Consider the following 18,889-nt stretch of genomic DNA (forward strand, 5'->3'; position numbering starts at 1 on the left):
GTGTGAACACGATGGTGTCAAAGAGGACGGTCCGACACTCCTTTCCCGCGTGAGTTATGGCCCGGGGGGAGTGTCGTTGTTGGCATGGTGCGAACAGAGTTTCGCAGAACTGCATTGTCCAAAAGAAGACGCCTGGCCCCGATTTTGACCCCCCTCCAGACTTGTGCCCGTTAGTTGTAAAGAGTAATTAAGTACAATTACAATTACTTGGCCAACAACGTAACAGATTAACGTTACAAATTACTGGCTTTAAAATGTAATCGAATAATTACTTCGTTACTTTACTCGATTACTTTTCAATTACTTCGAGAAATACACGCAAAAACGCGGTTTTTCACTTGGTATTCCTGTATGCGGTAATAGGGTAACCTATTAGCTATGTGTAGACAAATATTACTAGCAGCAAATAATGGAGAAAGTCGTTTACGTTTTGTGTTTAGTTTTTAGTTTTTATTGCACATCAAAAGCAGATGGCATTGGAAGTTGAGGTCGTTCATCTTACCTTTCTTTCGGAAGAAAGAGGAAAAATGAACGGCCCTGAACAACGTGATGCGACTGCACGAGCGCGCGTGCTTGGCAGTGACACTGAAAGCCCGGAGTTCACTTGTGTAGCTTCTGCTACGCTCACACTTAAAGTGGAAACTGAGTATGGTACGTTTTAGAAGATCAAATATTTTACCAAATCGCACACCCATGTCGCTCATGTCACAATGGTATGCTTGGAAGCAGCATTACGAGCTGCCTATATCCGAAAATACAATTTGCGTAAACTCCCTCAGCAACTCGCCGTGGCTCCCCTGAGCTCAAATAAATATCAATATATTTATCAACTGTTCGAGGCGTATATTAGGCCGTCCCTCAGCGGATACACTCGGGCTGAAAAAAATAACCAAAGGCAATGTTGCGAGTGTGAAATTGGGATGCAAACGCCAAATCATAAACTCCACAAAAATCTTAAATTTCCTAAATCACTGGTTTCCACAAAATAAAACAAAATAATAATTAAAAATCGCTTACCTTTGCGTGCTTTAGTTGGTTCGAATTTGTGAACTGCGCAGATGAAAGAAGCTTTCTTTCGGGGAGGCAGAGTAGGCACTGAAACTCTAAATTCGCAGTTCCCTTGGTGCCTTTCAGTTTGAACATTGGATCCAAGGAGGGCCATGGCGACGGTGCAAGAGACATGCTGAATGCTCACTGCTGGGACCTCTCGCGTATTTTGTAGCCGTGGATCAGCGAGCTAGAGGCGGGACGTCAGTAGAAAATATTTAACAGGAGAAAAAAACAGTTCATATAGATAAAACATTCCTACATAAGTACGAGGAGAAAAAGAGAGTTAAGAGAAAGACAGAATTTGACAAGGGCTACACCCTACTAAGACTATGAGAACGCAAGATTCTTGCAAAAAAAAAAAAAAAACAATAGAAAACAAAGCTAAGCGAGAGAAACGAGAAAAAATTCGCAGAAAACTTCATCAGCGGATGTGGTCACTATTGTGAGTATCGTTCTCCAAGACGACACTATAGTCAGTTACAGGTCAAGAAGGTAGCGGCAAATGCCCCTCAAAGGGAATCAGATATTCCTCCGCCACCTCGGCATCCAATAGCGTTCCACCGCTTCCGTGACGTCGCGGCCAACGCGCGAGGAAGGGCTTGCCTTTCTGTACATATTTGCTTTATCTTTCGACTTTTACTTAGCATTGTGGAAGGCACGAGAGGGAGATTAGAGTTCTCCCCCACCGACGGAAACAAATACGACTTTCGGGGATTAGCTTCCCCCCCCCCCGATGGATACAAAAGCTGCTTTCAGGGGCTCGGTTCCCTCTCTGATAAATACAAAGGTCGCTTTCTTAAAAAGTGGGATCGGAGACAAGTTGGAATCCACTGAAGCGGAACAAGGAGTGTTTCCAGTGAACTCTTCTTTCGACTGCGGAGAGATTTGAAACGGGCGCATCACGCTTGTGGGAGGAGCTTCTCCTACCTTCTTGACTTGTAACCGACTATAGGTTCGCTTGTAGGCTGAGCTATGGCTCTAGTGTTGGTCTCTACTTGACCAGAAAGCTGGAAAACTTGAGTCTCCATCACGGGAAAGAAACGACATGCTTTCTTCGCCGTGTAACAAGAAAATATAAGAAAAATGCCACGTAAAACCGTCAGAAGGCACTGAAGTTCTACAATCGTTCTTGGAACTGGACGGCATCTGGCCTTTTGCCCCGTAACGCCCCGTATTTGGAACTCACAGCGACTTCCATTCCTTCCCCGCACAAAACGCAAACAAGCAAAAATAGGAGGGGAGTCTGACTCCCCACCGTCCTCTGTGCACACGAAGTTGTAGTGGCTACTGTTTTTATTTAAAGAAAAAGACGCGAAAGAGAGCTATGAGTTCAACTTCGAGCTTGTTCTCAGGGTGCTGCTTACGTATTTATTCACGTCCTTCCGCTTCTGAAATCTGAGCGCGGGCTGGGACTGGATCGCACAAACTTCCCGATAATGATCTAAGAAAAAAGAAACAGCAGACGCAGCAGACCCACGCCACAGTTCCAGTTTGGGAGATCCGTGTCATGTGACATTTTTATGGGCCATTACTCTTCTATTCTTCTTTCGCCCTACTCCGAATCAAGTGCCCAAGGCTCAGAAGGGGCTTCTCTTTCTGAGAAAAAGCGACCGAAACACGGCGTTTTTGCATTGTGTAAGCGACCCTTCGTTTGTCTTATGAAACCTCTCTAGTTTTGTGAAGACTCCCGTTTTCTTTCTTTCTCTATTTCTGTCGGGGCCCTCCTCTTGTTATCGTGCTGAAGGGACAGCGGAGTTGACTCCCCCAACTCCCCCCTCTGTTTCCCACTTTCCACCTTCTTTTTTTTCTTTTCCGAGTTCCCCTCACAAGCTTTTGACTTCAGTCTATGTGCCCGCGCTCCTCCCCCCCCCCCCCCCTCTCTTCTTTCCGCCCCAACTACTAAAAAAGTAATGGAATTACGTTAGAAATTACATTTCTAGAAAAGTAACAGATTAATTACAAAATTGCTCAAAAAGTAATTAATTACAAGTAATCCCGTTACTTGTAACGGATTACTTCCAAGTCTGCCCCCCTCTTCTCCTTTCCCATGGCCGCAGCATGCTACGGGCAAAGGAGAAGAAAACCCCAAAGGCACATGTACAAAACAAAGCACTGGCGTGAGCAGTGGCGTAGACAGGGGGTTATTGTGGGGGGAGGAAACACCCCCCAAAATGCCAAAGCTACCCCCCCCCCCCCCCACCTCTTCCCCCCGGGGCCCGCTCGCTCCACTCCTTACCATAGGTCAGCATTTTAGAGCCCCTTCATTCACCATCACATCACAAACAAAATCACGTCTCCAGATTCATTCGCATTCACGTCACAAGGTACTCCGACCTCCCAAAGTCACGGCCCTTCACATCCCGGCCTTCAACCGCGCCAAAACTTCATCCCCTTCACATCACGGCTTTCAAACTCCACCGAGAATTCAACCCCTTCACATCACGGCGTTCAACCGCGCCAATAATTCATACCCATCACATCACCGCCGCCTCCGAATTCACGGAGTCATTCACCATCACATCACCAATTCCCGAAGTCATTCACCTCCATCACCACGAATTCATCGGAATTCACCTTCGTGAAATCATCGAAATTCACCATCACATCATGAATTCATCCGAATTCACCATCACTTCACGAATTCTTCCGAACTCATCATCACATCATGAATTCATCAGAATTCACCATCACTTCACGAAGTTATTCACCATCACGGTCAACACGAATTCACCGGAATCCACTATCACGTCATGAATTCCGCATAATTCACGAAGTCATTCAGGTTCATTTTGACTAAATTCGACTTCACGGCTGGTAGCCCTTCACGAGTTCACAGTTCTTCCGGAATAGGACTGTGGCGCCTTTTTGTGTCAGCCACTTAAAACCAGGCCCTGACTCCGCCGGGGAAGTAGGGTATTTCGACTGCGCGAAACGCAAAGCACATTGATAGAGCGCCAACCCAGCCAATGCCGCGCTGCGATCGTGTCACGTGAATGTGCTCCGTGCGCCGCTGCGCGGAACCGGCAGGTTACGTGATATTGTCTCGGCGCTGGATTAGGTGCGCTGCTCGTGACGTCGGCTTCGTCCCTTTTGAAACCATATTTGGCTGCGCCGCATAGACGAAGCGGCGCTTGCTGCTACTAGTGCCCGAGGACAAGCGCGGCTGCGCCACGCACGACCCACGAGGGGAGCGGCACAGCGAGAGCCTTTAGGGATTCCGGATCATAAGCCCCGGAAGGACAAGGTCGGCAAGGAGCTCAATTGATTCACAAGGAACCGCTCAGAACAACGGCAAAATTAAATGTCAAGTGCCAAAGAAAACGACCAGCCCCCCTCCCCCCTCCCCTTCATTGCTGCCACCACACTTCCCTTATAAACAGGTGTTACTACGGAAGTGCTCGACAAAGGACCACCGCGCTGAGGCGCGCACGGCTACGCAGCGAGACTGATGCCCAAACCGCTAAAGTCAAATGGGTTCCTGCGGTTTGCGGTGAAGGATGAAAACAACCAGCAAGCAAGCAAGCACCTGCGTAACATGTTTTCCGCCTATTCTGAATTCATAAACGTATTCACTATCACGTAGAGAATTTGGTTTGTTTGGGCCCTCCTCTTGTTATCGTGCTGAAGGGACAGCGGAGTTGTCCCTTCAGAAACCCAAACGCCAAATCATAAACTCCACAAAAATCTTAAATTTCCTAAATCACTGGTTTCCACAAAATAAAACAAAATAATAATTAAAAATCGCTTACCTTTGCGTGCTTTAGTTGGTTCGAATTTGTGAACTGCGCAGATGAAAGAAGCTTTCTTTCGGGGAGGCAGAGTAGGCACTGAAACTCTAAATTCGCAGTTCCCTTGGTGCCTTTCAGTTTGAACATTGGATCCAAGGAGGGCCATGGCGACGGTGCAAGAGACATGCTGAATGCTCACTGCTGGGACCTCTCGCGTATTTTGTAGCCGTGGATCAGCGAGCTAGAGGCGGGACGTCAGTAGAAAATATTTAACAGGAGAAAAAAACAGTTCATATAGATAAAACATTCCTACATAAGTACGAGGAGAAAAAGAGAGTTAAGAGAAAGACAGAATTTGACAAGGGCTACACCCTACTAAGACTATGAGAACGCAAGATTCTTGCAAAAAAAAAAAAAAACAATAGAAAACAAAGCTAAGCGAGAGAAACGAGAAAAAATTCGCAGAAAACTTCATCAGCGGATGTGGTCACTATTGTGAGTATCGTTCTCCAAGACGACACTATAGTCAGTTACAGGTCAAGAAGGTAGCGGCAAATGCCCCTCAAAGGGAATCAGATATTCCTCCGCCACCTCGGCATCCAATAGCGTTCCACCGCTTCCGTGACGTCGCGGCCAACGCGCGAGGAAGGGCTTGCCTTTCTGTACATATTTGCTTTATCTTTCGACTTTTACTTAGCATTGTGGAAGGCACGAGAGGGAGATTAGAGTTCTCCCCCACCGACGGAAACAAATACGACTTTCGGGGATTAGCTTCCCCCCCCCCCGATGGATACAAAAGCTGCTTTCAGGGGCTCGGTTCCCTCTCTGATAAATACAAAGGTCGCTTTCTTAAAAAGTGGGATCGGAGACAAGTTGGAATCCACTGAAGCGGAACAAGGAGTGTTTCCAGTGAACTCTTCTTTCGACTGCGGAGAGATTTGAAACGGGCGCATCACGCTTGTGGGAGGAGCTTCTCCTACCTTCTTGACTTGTAACCGACTATTCGCGTCTCCAGCTCAACGCTCGCCCTCCCGCGGCGGAAATGGGAAGCGCTCTACTGAGGGTCCCCCGATTCTCCTGCTCATCGGGCACGGCGGAACTGCTCGCGATCATATGGCTCGCGAAATGTCATTTCCGAATTCAAACAACACTCTTCACTGTCCCAACGTAATGCTGCAGCCGGTATGGGATTGTACCTTACTGGAGAGTTTTAGTATTGCCCATAGAATGCGCAAAAGAAGCAAACGCAAGCGGTGTGCGTTTGCATTAGAGTTGCGTGCCCCACGTTGTGTGTGCGCCTCATCGCCATGCGCCATCCAAGACCGCAATATTAGGCTTCCGCGCACGCGCAGTCTGGAACACGCAAAGCTAACGCAAACGCGCAGCGCTTGCATTTGCTCGTATATGCAAAACTACTCTTTCACCGGCTTCCAACGCCAACGAAATGTGCTGCAGTGAGCGGACGTGCAAGCAGGTAGGCATTCTTTCGAACTGTAAAGGCTGAGATTGTCAAAACGACGGACTGTAAAAATGAAAGTAACTAAATGCCATGAAAAGATTGATAATTGAAACAAAAAAAAATGTTATACATGTATATATATTTTTTTTCTAGGCATTTGGTCTGGAAGGATATTGGCGGTGACTTTGGACGTTTTGCCGATTGTCAAAGGTCGCGACTTTGATAGCAAAATATACTTTACTCACAATTAATGTAATTTTACATGGATTTCTCATTTTTATTTTATTACTTGGTAATTCAAAATGCTGCGATTGGCACCAGTGATGATAATTAGCACACTTTTGATTGTCATATTTGTTCGCGCGTTTGAATTTAGATCATAAGCTACAAATTATATTAGAGCTTGAAAAATTACGTGATAAAATTTCTGAATTTTAATATTATTATTATTATTACAAATCACGGCAATGTATGCCCCTAATTAACGCCAAGATCATGCAAAATACGCTATTTACCTGCCAGAAAGGTATAATTTTGTTTTCTTTTTAGCATATGAAAAACTCTGACATATAGTTATCAAGATAGACAAACGGTCAAACACTGGATGTAATATAAAGTCCTATGCGTCACGCGTTGCTATAAAAAAAACACACACACTTCTGCTCTCTGACTCGGATTCCGGCTTTGGGTTGTCGCACTGAGAACCGCGTTTATTAATTTATACGTTTTCTGGACATATTGTAAAAATTGGAATTATTCTCTTATTCTTATGCTGGAAAAAATGTTAACCCAATTAATCATCTAAATACTAAAAAACCTATTAAAAGGCCCGCAGTTTATTATTTTTTAAGACAATTGCCTGAACGAGAAAAAGCAGCGAGAACGCACAAATATCAGCACCGTTTTTTTCAGCGACTACAACAACTACAAATATTAGCCTGGATCGAGCATGTATGGCACAAAATAAAGTTTCCGCGAAGAACATCTCTAACTAAATAATTACGATGTGAGACAGATGTTGAGTTATTAAAGAATCAGAAATTAAGTTCTATATCGAGAAATTAAATCCAAAATAGAGGTTAGTTTCGGCTTCGCTCGATAATTAAAACGCGCATCCTTGCGTAAATATTACGCTGAACAGCATTCTTGTTTTCAGAGTAAAGAGGTGACCTGCGCTCATAACATTCTAGCTTCCTCGTATTACCAGAAATAATTTCTGTCGCCCAGTGAAGCCAGGACACTAGACAGGCTCAACCGCGGCACGCATCTCCAACCCTCACTATAACCGCCATTTCGAAAAATGAGTGGCGCCACCTATAGTTAGTTGGAGTCGCGAATAGGTTCGCTTGTAGGCTGAGCTATGGCTCTAGTGTTGGTCTCTACTTGACCAGAAAGCTGGAAAACTTGAGTCTCCATCACGGGAAAGAAACGACATGCTTTCTTCGCCGTGTAACAAGAAAATATAAGAAAAATGCCACGTAAAACCGTCAGAAGGCACTGAAGTTCTACAATCGTTCTTGGAACTGGACGGCATCTGGCCTTTTGCCCCGTAACGCCCCGTATTTGGAACTCACAGCGACTTCCATTCCTTCCCCGCACAAAACGCAAACAAGCAAAAATAGGAGGGGAGTCTGACTCCCCACCGTCCTCTGTGCACACGAAGTTGTAGTGGCTACTGTTTTTATTTAAAGAAAAAGACGCGAAAGAGAGCTATGAGTTCAACTTCGAGCTTGTTCTCAGGGTGCTGCTTACGTATTTATTCACGTCCTTCCGCTTCTGAAATCTGAGCGCGGGCTGGGACTGGATCGCACAAACTTCCCGATAATGATCTAAGAAAAAAGAAACAGCAGACGCAGCAGACCCACGCCACAGTTCCAGTTTGGGAGATCCGTGTCATGTGACATTTTTATGGGCCATTACTCTTCTATTCTTCTTTCGCCCTACTCCGAATCAAGTGCCCAAGGCTCAGAAGGGGCTTCTCTTTCTGAGAAAAAGCGACCGAAACACGGCGTTTTTGCATTGTGTAAGCGACCCTTCGTTTGTCTTATGAAACCTCTCTAGTTTTGTGAAGACTCCCGTTTTCTTTCTTTCTCTATTTCTGTCGGGGCCCTCCTCTTGTTATCGTGCTGAAGGGACAGCGGAGTTGACTCCCCCAACTCCCCCCTCTGTTTCCCACTTTCCACCTTCTTTTTTTTCTTTTCCGAGTTCCCCTCACAAGCTTTTGACTTCAGTCTATGTGCCCGCGCTCCTCCCCCCCCCCCCCCCCTCTCTTCTTTCCGCCCCAACTACTAAAAAAGTAATGGAATTACGTTAGAAATTACATTTCTAGAAAAGTAACAGATTAATTACAAAATTGCTCAAAAAGTAATTAATTACAAGTAATCCCGTTACTTGTAACGGATTACTTCCAAGTCTGCCCCCCTCTTCTCCTTTCCCATGGCCGCAGCATGCTACGGGCAAAGGAGAAGAAAACCCCAAAGGCACATGTACAAAACAAAGCACTGGCGTGAGCAGTGGCGTAGACAGGGGGTTATTGTGGGGGGAGGAAACACCCCCCAAAATGCCAAAGCTACCCCCCCCCCCCACCTCTTCCCCCCGGGGCCCGCTCGCTCCACTCCTTACCATAGGTCAGCATTTTAGAGCCCCTTCATTCACCATCACATCACAAACAAAATCACGTCTCCAGATTCATTCGCATTCACGTCACAAGGTACTCCGACCTCCCAAAGTCACGGCCCTTCACATCCCGGCCTTCAACCGCGCCAAAACTTCATCCCCTTCACATCACGGCTTTCAAACTCCACCGAGAATTCAACCCCTTCACATCACGGCGTTCAACCGCGCCAATAATTCATACCCATCACATCACCGCCGCCTCCGAATTCACGGAGTCATTCACCATCACATCACCAATTCCCGAAGTCATTCACCTCCATCACCACGAATTCATCGGAATTCACCTTCGTGAAATCATCGAAATTCACCATCACATCATGAATTCATCCGAATTCACCATCACTTCACGAATTCTTCCGAACTCATCATCACATCATGAATTCATCAGAATTCACCATCACTTCACGAAGTTATTCACCATCACGGTCAACACGAATTCACCGGAATCCACTATCACGTCATGAATTCCGCATAATTCACGAAGTCATTCAGGTTCATTTTGACTAAATTCGACTTCACGGCTGGTAGCCCTTCACGAGTTCACAGTTCTTCCGGAATAGGACTGTGGCGCCTTTTTGTGTCAGCCACTTAAAACCAGGCCCTGACTCCGCCGGGGAAGTAGGGTATTTCGACTGCGCGAAACGCAAAGCACATTGATAGAGCGCCAACCCAGCCAATGCCGCGCTGCGATCGTGTCACGTGAATGTGCTCCGTGCGCCGCTGCGCGGAACCGGCAGGTTACGTGATATTGTCTCGGCGCTGGATTAGGTGCGCTGCTCGTGACGTCGGCTTCGTCCCTTTTGAAACCATATTTGGCTGCGCCGCATAGACGAAGCGGCGCTTGCTGCTACTAGTGCCCGAGGACAAGCGCGGCTGCGCCACGCACGACCCACGAGGGGAGCGGCACAGCGAGAGCCTTTAGGGATTCCGGATCATAAGCCCCGGAAGGACAAGGTCGGCAAGGAGCTCAATTGATTCACAAGGAACCGCTCAGAACAACGGCAAAATTAAATGTCAAGTGCCAAAGAAAACGACCAGCCCCCCTCCCCCCTCCCCTTCATTGCTGCCACCACACTTCCCTTATAAACAGGTGTTACTACGGAAGTGCTCGACAAAGGACCACCGCGCTGAGGCGCGCACGGCTACGCAGCGAGACTGATGCCCAAACCGCTAAAGTCAAATGGGTTCCTGCGGTTTGCGGTGAAGGATGAAAACAACCAGCAAGCAAGCAAGCACCTGCGTAACATGTTTTCCGCCTATTCTGAATTCATAAACGTATTCACTATCACGTAGAGAATTAAGCTCACGGTATTACTTCCCATCACGAACGTATCAAGTTCACGAGCCACGCACATCACAAATTCATCGTTTTCACGAGCCATTCACCATCACGCCACGAATTCATTGAGTCATTCAGTTCACGAAGTCCTTCACAATCGCAACACATCATCAGTTCATTCAAATTCACAAAGTCATTCACCATCACATCACGACTTCATTCACCATCACATCATGAATTCATTCAAATTCACGAAGTCATTCACCATCACCATCACGACTTCACAACTTCATTCACCATCACTTCGCGAATTCATTCAAATGCACGAAGTCATTCACCATCACATCACGAATTCATTCAAATTCACAAAGTAATTCACAATCACATCATGATTTTTTTCGAATTCAAGAATTCATTCAGAGCCATTCAGATTCACGCCGAGAATGTGAATGAAGGTGAATGAGCGAGTTCATGAATGAATTTGCCGAGGTATGCTCCTTACGCAGACGGAGCGAAGGGGGAACGCCGACTATCTCCAACTCGTAGCTACGCCGATTTGTTCCGTTGGGCTTTTTGGAAGAATCCCGCTATGTGTAGAAGACGCTCTGTTTTGGGAGAATTTTACTGAGTTTCACCCGAATGCCTGTGATTCCTTACTGCACAGGACTGTGGTGTTCTCGGAAGTCACTGTTCCTCCCTATGTTTTTTTTTTTTTTTTGCCAGCTGGGCGCGGCTGATCGCAACTGACCGAGTGGAGACCTTATTCTTTTTTGTGTTTATTGCTGAAGGATTCTAGGAAACAAAAGTGCGTGGATTTTATTTTAGGATAGCTTTTGGTTTCTCCGTTTGTTAGAAAAGCTGTTTCGCGACGTCATTCGATCCCCCGTACCCAAGAGAGCTGGGGAAGGGAGGGGGGGAGGGGGGGGGGGAGGCACTCTGTCTTGGGGGGAGGTGGGGGGGAGCGGGGCAAGCGCCCCTTTTGCACCCCCCTGCCGACGCCCATGTTTCGGACCCTGCTTTGTGCGTCGCAGACTTACCTAGAAGTCGCTATTGTTCCTCTGAATATTATAGGAGATTAACCCTTCACTCAAAATTTGCTCAAAACCAGCTTCCCCCTCTCTGTCTGCAGTTGTGGTGCGAAATGTATGATGTGACGTCAGTGCAAGGCATGTATAGATCTCCAAAACGCACGAATCGCATTCGCCTTGCCATAAATCATTTACTGCGAACTGTAGTCACTACATGCATTTTGCAAATTGTCTTCGTTTTCTACTTGCAGATAGCCCATTGCGGAGATGGAACACTAACTGTTCCCGGATGAGCACAGTACAAGGGCTGCATGGAGAGTTTTTGAACGATGATGCTATCAAAGAGGTGTTTCTAATGTAAGCAGCCTTTTTTACCAGGTGATCATTGTTTTAAGTTTAGTGGCGTACCAACTTGTTTGGTACGCCACTGAACTTAAGTGCTGGGGGGGGGGGGGGGGGGCAAACCACACCTCCCCCTCTGCTGCCCCCTCCCCCCAAGGCCGGGGGGCGGTGCTTTTGGTATCCCTTGGGCGCCGTCGGCCAGTGTTTTTCCCTGCCCACAGGCGGCTGTTTCAGGTGGGGACAAAACACATGCCTTCCCCCCCCCCCCCCCCCCCCCCTCTGAAAACTGGGGGGCAAGCGCCCCCTTTGCCCCCCCGGTTGGTACGCCCATGTTTAAGTTGATCCCCAAGAAAACTAACAAGCTGATAACTTCGATGCATGAGCAGCTTGTCCGGCAGCAGTTCAAATATTTGGAAACTAACAACTCAACTTAGAGCTACAGAGGAGCAGAGCTGTGGTCAAAGCATTGTTCAGCGCAGTGAGAACGGCCAGGATAAAGTTAAGGCCCCCTTGCCGGGAACTTTCCAGCCAAAGTGCAATGACTATCATTCGACACGTGACAGATGAGAACTTGATATATGAGACACACCAGCATTTAGATTCATTACGGCTCCGAACTTCACCATTCTCAATCAATTTGGGGAAATACCACTTCGTAATATTTCCCCAAACTATCAATCTTACACAACTCACCTTTTCTACAGACCAGAAATTGCAGAAGCCTCTGTAGCTAGCCATACATTTTTATTATTAGAAGCCTGGGTATGCCGGTCTCTCATTGACAAACCACACTTCTTTTTACAGGTACAATGGTGAGGGAATCCATAGTACACGGACTGAAGACCAAGAGAACTACAGGGTAGTGGCTGGCAAGATTGAACCAGTAATGTCTTTGGCAACGCTGTCTAATCAGCTTTCATCCCGGCTCTTCCTCAGCAAGAGCTAAACCCTTGTGGAGAATGGGAACAGCCTTGTCTGTAACAGAAATGCAATAATTTAAGATCATTAAGCACCTTCACCATATTCATTAATAAAAAGAATTGAAATAAAGCCAAAGGCAATCATATTTATTTATCAGAAAGTGGCATTTCTTTGTTGACTTCTGTAGCCAAAAGCTGGAGTACTTGTGCTGCCTTGAATCTGCACATTTCGTAAGAGTCCTTTTCCACCACAAACTGCAACCATTGGCGAATTTCAAGGAGTTCGTGCTCTGCAGTTGACAGCAAGCTGCTTGCAGGAACATTCACCAAGATCATAGACAGGGCAAAAAGGATGGCATCACGGACACAGGCTTCGGTGTGGTACCTCAGCGCCGACAAGAACTCGAGTAGACAGCTTGCCATGTGGCAGCTCTTTGGGGAATGGATTGCAGAGTTTTGCACAATACCCAGCGTACAGATGAGCCGTGCCAACACGAAGCTGTCTTCACCCAACAGGTCAAAGGTATTTTCTTTCCTGTCGTAATATCTCATCAAGGGATAGAAAAAATAACCAGCCACATCAGCAAATCGACTTTTGGTGGGCACGACTTCATTTTTCTTCCCTTTACTGATGCGCTTCGTTTTAGCATTGATTCGTTCCATAACCACAGTCTTCCAGTGGGCATCAGTAATGCTTGAAACACTCTCTTGTTGCCTGACTTTTGTGGTTCTTGTCAATGGCTTTGAAAGTTTGTCGCTGGCCAAAGCCAAAACTTCAAGGATGTCAAGTCTCTGACGAATGTTTAGATTTGACTGGTAAAATTGTTCAGTCAGGTATGTGGCCACGAGCTTGGGAGAGTTCTCGGCCAACGACACGAGTGCTTGCTGCCTGAGAGACAGAAAGTCAGGAATACTGTATTTATCCTCCAGGTAGAGAAGGACCTTGCAGAGTTCACCTGCAACATCCTCTAGTTCATCTTCACAGTTCTTAATCAGACCTTCAGCACTTTTTAAACATGATTCCGTCCAGTCTCTATCCTCTTGTTCGAGGAGTCCCTCCATGCAGTCCCGCAAGTAGAGGGGCATCTTAACACCACTGGGTTTGTCGTGCGACATGTCATATGCCTCGAGGTCGTCGTCACTGTCTAGATCCAGATTTGGAGGTCCATTAGATGTGTCACTTTCTAGCTGAGCTTCAGCTTTCGATAGTTCCGTGCCAACAGCTTTATTTTCTTGTTCCCGGGGACTTGGAGAGACATCCATGAGTGAAAGCAGATGTTGCACATTTTCATCATTTGGGCATTCAAAATTCAACTTTGGTCCCTCCGGTTGAAGAACCTTGCTAAGCTGTTCAGCAACAACCATTCCATATGTCCGAACCCATTCTTCTGGAGACTCTATATGGCTCTGCACACCGTGAAGCAGCTTGGGCATTAAGGCATCCCTTTCAGTATTAGTGCAGTGATGCAACTTCAAGTGTCCCGTGCAGATCATCAGAGCACTAGTCAGGTATTTCTGTTGCTGCTCACTCTGATGTTTTATGAATGTCTTGTCCCCCCACACACTGAGAAGCTCCCTCGTGAGGTCCAGGAACATTTCCCGCCTCCTGTCGGAGGATGCGAGGTAACCTATAAGATTCCGTAAAATCTTGTCATTGCTGAAGGTCCTGACAAGCGGTAGCTTAACCGTGAGAGTGTACTTGAGCTTGCTGGAAGTGCTCACTGAATCAGCTAAGAACCAGTCGACTTGAGCGAAATCCTCGAGGGCCGTAAGCAAAGTGGTGACCACACTCTCGATGCTGTTGTCGGGAACGGTCGTGATCACCTTGCAGCACACCCGACGAAACAGGAAGTCGTCCACGCAGCGTCGCACCAGCTCCGGCAGCAAGAGGTTGGCGATCTGCCCAGACTGACCCACCAGACATATCCGCCCGAGCAGTCTGCTGAGGAAGGTTACGTGGACGTCAACACCCTTACTGAGATGCTCCGCCGCGTAATCGAAGGCGTGAAGCATACCATCAATCACAGTCGCGAAGTAAGCCTCAGTCGTCAGAGTCTTGGGCACGTCCCTTTTGTTGATGTTTGCGAGGCGCTCCGGTAGGGAAACCAGCAGCGTTTCAAGCATGGCCCACGAAACTTCATCAGTAGTCTTCAAGTGGCGACTACAACGCCTCTTTAACAGCTCTTCCAAGTAACGACCGCGGAGGAACTTGTCAAGCAGACCGACGAGCTTGTCTCGCTTGTAACTCTTGTCGCAGCGCTGAAAGGCGGTCGCCAAAACCACGAAAACGTCCTCGGGTGAGCCTCGTAGTATCGTAGCGTCGTACAATTCTTCTTCGTCCCGGTTTTTCAGAGCACTGGCACTCAGACTGTCGAGCAGGGCCGCTATGAAATGGCAATACAGGGATGAGTCCTCACTCCTGACGATACCTGGGGCCGAAGAACGGAGGATTCTCTCGATATCATCGATTTGCTGTTCGAAAGATGTCTGAGACAAAAGTCTACGAGAGAGTTCGATACCTCTCGACGCGACAAATTCAGAGGCAGCCATTGTTTACGTTGTCGGCGTTGGATGGCTTGCCGTCGACGAGCACACCATAAAGTCGGTCGTGGTAGAACGAACTTACCACTACGTGCAATTGGGTTCATTCACACTGCACTGAAACAAGCTCTTCGGACAAACCGCGCTACCAAATCATGTCGTCGCACCAGCCACGTAACAACCATGAACACAACACAAACACTGCGCGAGAAGTACGCAAGAAGTACGCTTCGCGTGAATACGCCCAGATGGCGCCACAAGCCTCGCGGCTAGCGCCACCCGCGGCGAAGAACTGAAATGAAGCTCAGATGGGCGCGAGCGTCTTTGAGATGTGGTGCGCACATTGTCTCGTCGCGTCGGTGAGTTGTACGGAGTGATGTTTTCGTCGGTGATTTTGTGCGTCATCCTCTGAAAGTGTCAAGTGCGTGTGTGTGTGCTTCTGGTGTGTTGTCAGTGACGCGGACGTCGGATCGTCAGCGATGGAAGCATTCAACGACTTGCAGCGAAACTGGGCCAAGCGTTTTCCGCACTCAAAACTTTCGCTGATATGGGAAGAGGACGTACGCACCCTGCTCTCGACTCATCGGCAACGCGTGGCGCAGTTGAGGGAGGAGCTCGAGCAGGAGGAGTTCCTCGTGCAGTACTTCGAGCGGTACCTGTCCGATGCCAAGCGATCCACGTCCCGAGACAAGGCGAACAACAACAGCCACAACTTCGCCGACACAAACGCCGGTCTCGAAAATGGCGACAGCGCGAGCCGCAACCGCAACAGCAACGGCGTCGACGGAACATGTTCCAACGGACTGTCGGACGCTTGCGCGACGTCATCGCCAGGTGACAAGCCGCCGGACTCGAACTACGGTAAAGTTCGGTCAGCACAAAGTGAACTCGCAGCGTCCCAAAACAAAGCGGCGCCGCAGCCGCCCACGAACGGAGACACGGACGAACACGGCAAGCCGTACGTCACCGTGATCGCCGTGAGCGGATTCACGCGATCTGCGGCTTCAAACGCCGAGTCGGTTTCTTCGACTCCAAAGACCGATTCCGCGTCTTTCGAAGGACTCGACGCTCACGAGCTCTTGCTCCAGGCGCGGCGTCGTCGGAAGCCCCCGACGCCGCCGCCCAAGCGAGCCAAGTGGCCGCCTCCGGCGCAGGTCAACCAGCTCGCCCAAAAGGAGCCTTCCTCGCCGACATCGGAACCGGTCGCTGCCCCCGCCGTTCAAAACCAACCTTCTCCCGGTACATGCGAGCCTAATTCGACAAAGAATTCAGCGACGGAGCCTCAGCCAGCGTTCAGCACGTTCAAGCCTCCGGCGGGCGCCGGCGGCGCGCTGCCGAATTTTCCGCCGTCGTACCAGGAGTCCGTCGGCACGCGGGAAGGACTAGGCGAAACGCCCGCAACCAACGACGCCGCGGACGACCAGGACGGCTGCGACGTCATCTACGATACGGTCGCCTTCGACGACGAGGGGTCGTCCTCGAAGGGTGCGGATGACGAAGACCACGACGTCGGAATAAGTCCCGAGCCGGACTACGTAGAGTTCGGCAAGTTCGAGCGCCGCGGTTCATCGGGGCCCTTCTTGGACGAGGACCGCCGACCGCCTCTGGTCTCCGGTTCGGCGACCACGACGTCTTCCTCGTCTGCGACCTACGAGAACATCACGCTGCTCAAGGCGTCCGAGTCGATGGATTCTGAGGAAGACGACGGTGCTTCGATCCTGCGGTCCATGTCCAGTGACACCGAGCTCGATCACGACGCCGGTACGGCGACCACAGGTAGCGATCACAGCGGCGCGGGTTCTGGCGGACGTGCCGATCGCGGCAAGGCGGAGGAACTGCTCGACGTCGATTCCGGTGAGTGTCTTGCTCTCGTTCAATGCGCGGCGGTCGACCACGGGCATTACATTCCGCTCGGAGGGAAGGAGGCGTTGTCCCTTTACCACGGGTTGGTAGTCTAGTGCACCCAACAACAACGTTTGTGGTTAGTGTCTGGTCACCAGTTTATCTACGGCCTGATAGGAGACCAGGACCTGGATGCGCATTTTGGATGCTACCGATGACCATCTGTGAATCGAGGTGCTCTGGCAGTTGGACTCAGCTGGATACAGCCGCGCGCCCCATCAAGGAGGGCTGTATTATTCGGACAGTGAACAGACCCAGCAGGACATACAAAGAACTCGTAAGGCGCACCGAGACAAAGTTCTGCTTTGCCCCTCTATTCTATAATTTAGTCATTTTTAAATAGTACTTCGTACACAACTTTCGACGTTAGAGAGACTCCTGTTTTGAGAGCTGCTTACATATATGTGTGAGGCTGTCTTCATCAGCTGTCGGTTAGGTGCAGAGTCACTGTATGGGTTCCCAGAGTAACGAAACTCCGCAGGTTCATTCTAGAACCGCGGCGCTGACACCGAAACTTTGGCGCCGCCATCTTGGGTCCTAGCGTCGACGGGGGTGTGAAGGCAATAGTGACATGCATTGGAGCGTGTTGAAAAAGCTGGTTCATTCCGCGAACCAGCTGTAATCGGCACTCAGCTCACAAAGCTTGCTTGTTGCATGGGTTCGAAATCGTTTCGTTTAATTATGGCCAGCCAAGCCGCCTTCCAAGCGGGATTCGGGAGAGTCTTTCCATCCTCCGACCTGCTGCTGCACCCAAAAGCGCAACAAGCAGGCATTGTGCCACTGAGTACACAACCTCCTTGGTTTTGACATCGGTAACCGCGTGAAAAAGATGGCGCATAAACGCGCGTTCGATAAGCAGTCGTTTGCTGGACCCAAGATAGTGGCAATTAAAGCCGCTTAAAGCGCTGATGGAGGTGAGTCTAGTCTTTCTTTGCACTGCGGAGTGAATATAGATTTCACATTTAAATATTCTAAGCTTAAATGGTAAAAAACAAAATGGCTAGGTGGCGTAAGCTACCGCCCGATCCAAAGGGCTTAGCCGTATTCATCCATCCATCCTAGCGGTGCTTGTGTCATGCGATCGCTACCGTCCAATGATGCTCACCAAGTCAAAACATGATCGGCTAGATTGAGTATGTTGTCGGCTAAACGAAAAGAAAGAAATGGAATGCGTTACTCTGGGAACCCGTACAGTGACTCTAGTTAGGTGCATTTTCCGTTAGTTATAATTTGCTTTTCAGTTCAAGACACAGCTAGCTGCTCTGGGGATTTTTTTGTCACCCCGGAAAACGGCGGCTGTTTAGCTTCCCTGCATTTCACGCCGAGAACGTAATACAACATTCTCCAAAGGGGAAAAAAAAAAAAAATAAAAGAAACGCACCGAATGACAGGCCGACATATTGTTTTGTTCGACGCACACTGCAATCTCCGGTCGGTCGCTGAATATGATTCTTCTCATTCTGATTATCAAAATTCAAATCAGTTTCTTTAGTTTTTCTATTTCCTTTTTGTACTCGGACATCGTGCTTCTCGCAGACAAGCGATTGCACTGTTTATGCACAGGACCAGCACTTCTAAGGCTTGCGCAGAGCTCGGCGGTTAGCCAATCGCCACCGTGACCTAGGAAACGCGCGAAAAAAAAAAGCAATGTTCAGACGATGTTTGTTTAAAAAGGAAAACGGGTTCTGCTCTGGATTCTGAAAATTGAAACGTCAAGCTCTGTCTCGCAGCATGCAGATAGCATGGCTGCACGGAGTTTCCCGATGATTGAGTATCAGAATCCTCTGCTAGTAAGTAGGCATAGGTGGTGTTCATATTCAGTATGGTGAATGTGCCCATAGCGGAGTATCATGATGATCGTCATTCTTGGTTACTTGTTATCTGAAGCTCAGGCTTCTGTCTCGTAGCTAGGGAACTGCGGAATTTTATCAGTATCTACTTCAAAGTTGGAAAACGCGTCTAGA

General features: G+C 48.5%; 3 protein-coding genes across 3 annotated transcripts in view; 2 read left to right on the top strand and 1 right to left on the bottom strand.

The window, feature by feature from the left end:
* LOC8037058 overlaps nucleotides 1-12,643 on the top strand; it is a 35,934-nt gene extending 23,291 nt beyond the window's left edge. The window contains exons 11-12 of the mRNA XM_029970244.3: nucleotides 11,472-11,577; nucleotides 12,367-12,643. Of these exons, the coding sequence (XP_029826104.2) occupies nucleotides 11,472-11,577; nucleotides 12,367-12,508 (248 nt within the window). The 3' untranslated portion in view covers nucleotides 12,509-12,643. The remainder of the gene's footprint in view (nucleotides 1-11,471; nucleotides 11,578-12,366) is intronic.
* On the bottom strand, nucleotides 12,609-15,242 carry LOC8037059 (telomere length regulation protein TEL2 homolog). Its single transcript, XM_029970245.3, has one exon. It carries the CDS (start codon nucleotides 15,030-15,032, stop codon nucleotides 12,630-12,632), a length of 2,403 nt encoding a protein of 800 aa, XP_029826105.2. The 5' UTR covers nucleotides 15,033-15,242; the 3' UTR covers nucleotides 12,609-12,629.
* A 73-nt stretch (nucleotides 15,243-15,315) lies between these two features.
* The window catches only part of LOC8038641 (active breakpoint cluster region-related protein), a 189,135-nt gene continuing 185,561 nt past the window's right edge, over nucleotides 15,316-18,889 (top strand). Inside the window, exon 1 of the mRNA XM_042290938.1 lies at nucleotides 15,316-16,877. Coding sequence (XP_042146872.1) covers nucleotides 15,503-16,877 — 1,375 coding nt within the window. The 5' untranslated portion in view covers nucleotides 15,316-15,502. The remainder of the gene's footprint in view (nucleotides 16,878-18,889) is intronic.

This window comes from Ixodes scapularis, unplaced genomic scaffold, assembly GCF_016920785.2.
Source record: "Ixodes scapularis isolate PalLabHiFi unplaced genomic scaffold, ASM1692078v2 PGA_scaffold1__304_contigs__length_218370807, whole genome shotgun sequence".
NCBI classification, from domain to species: domain Eukaryota; kingdom Metazoa; phylum Arthropoda; class Arachnida; order Ixodida; family Ixodidae; genus Ixodes; species Ixodes scapularis.

Coding starts and splice junctions, on each gene's coding strand:
- LOC8037059 (XM_029970245.3), bottom strand. CDS start 15,032: ATGGCTGCCTCTGAATTTGTCGCGTCGAGAGGTATCGAACTCTCTCGT.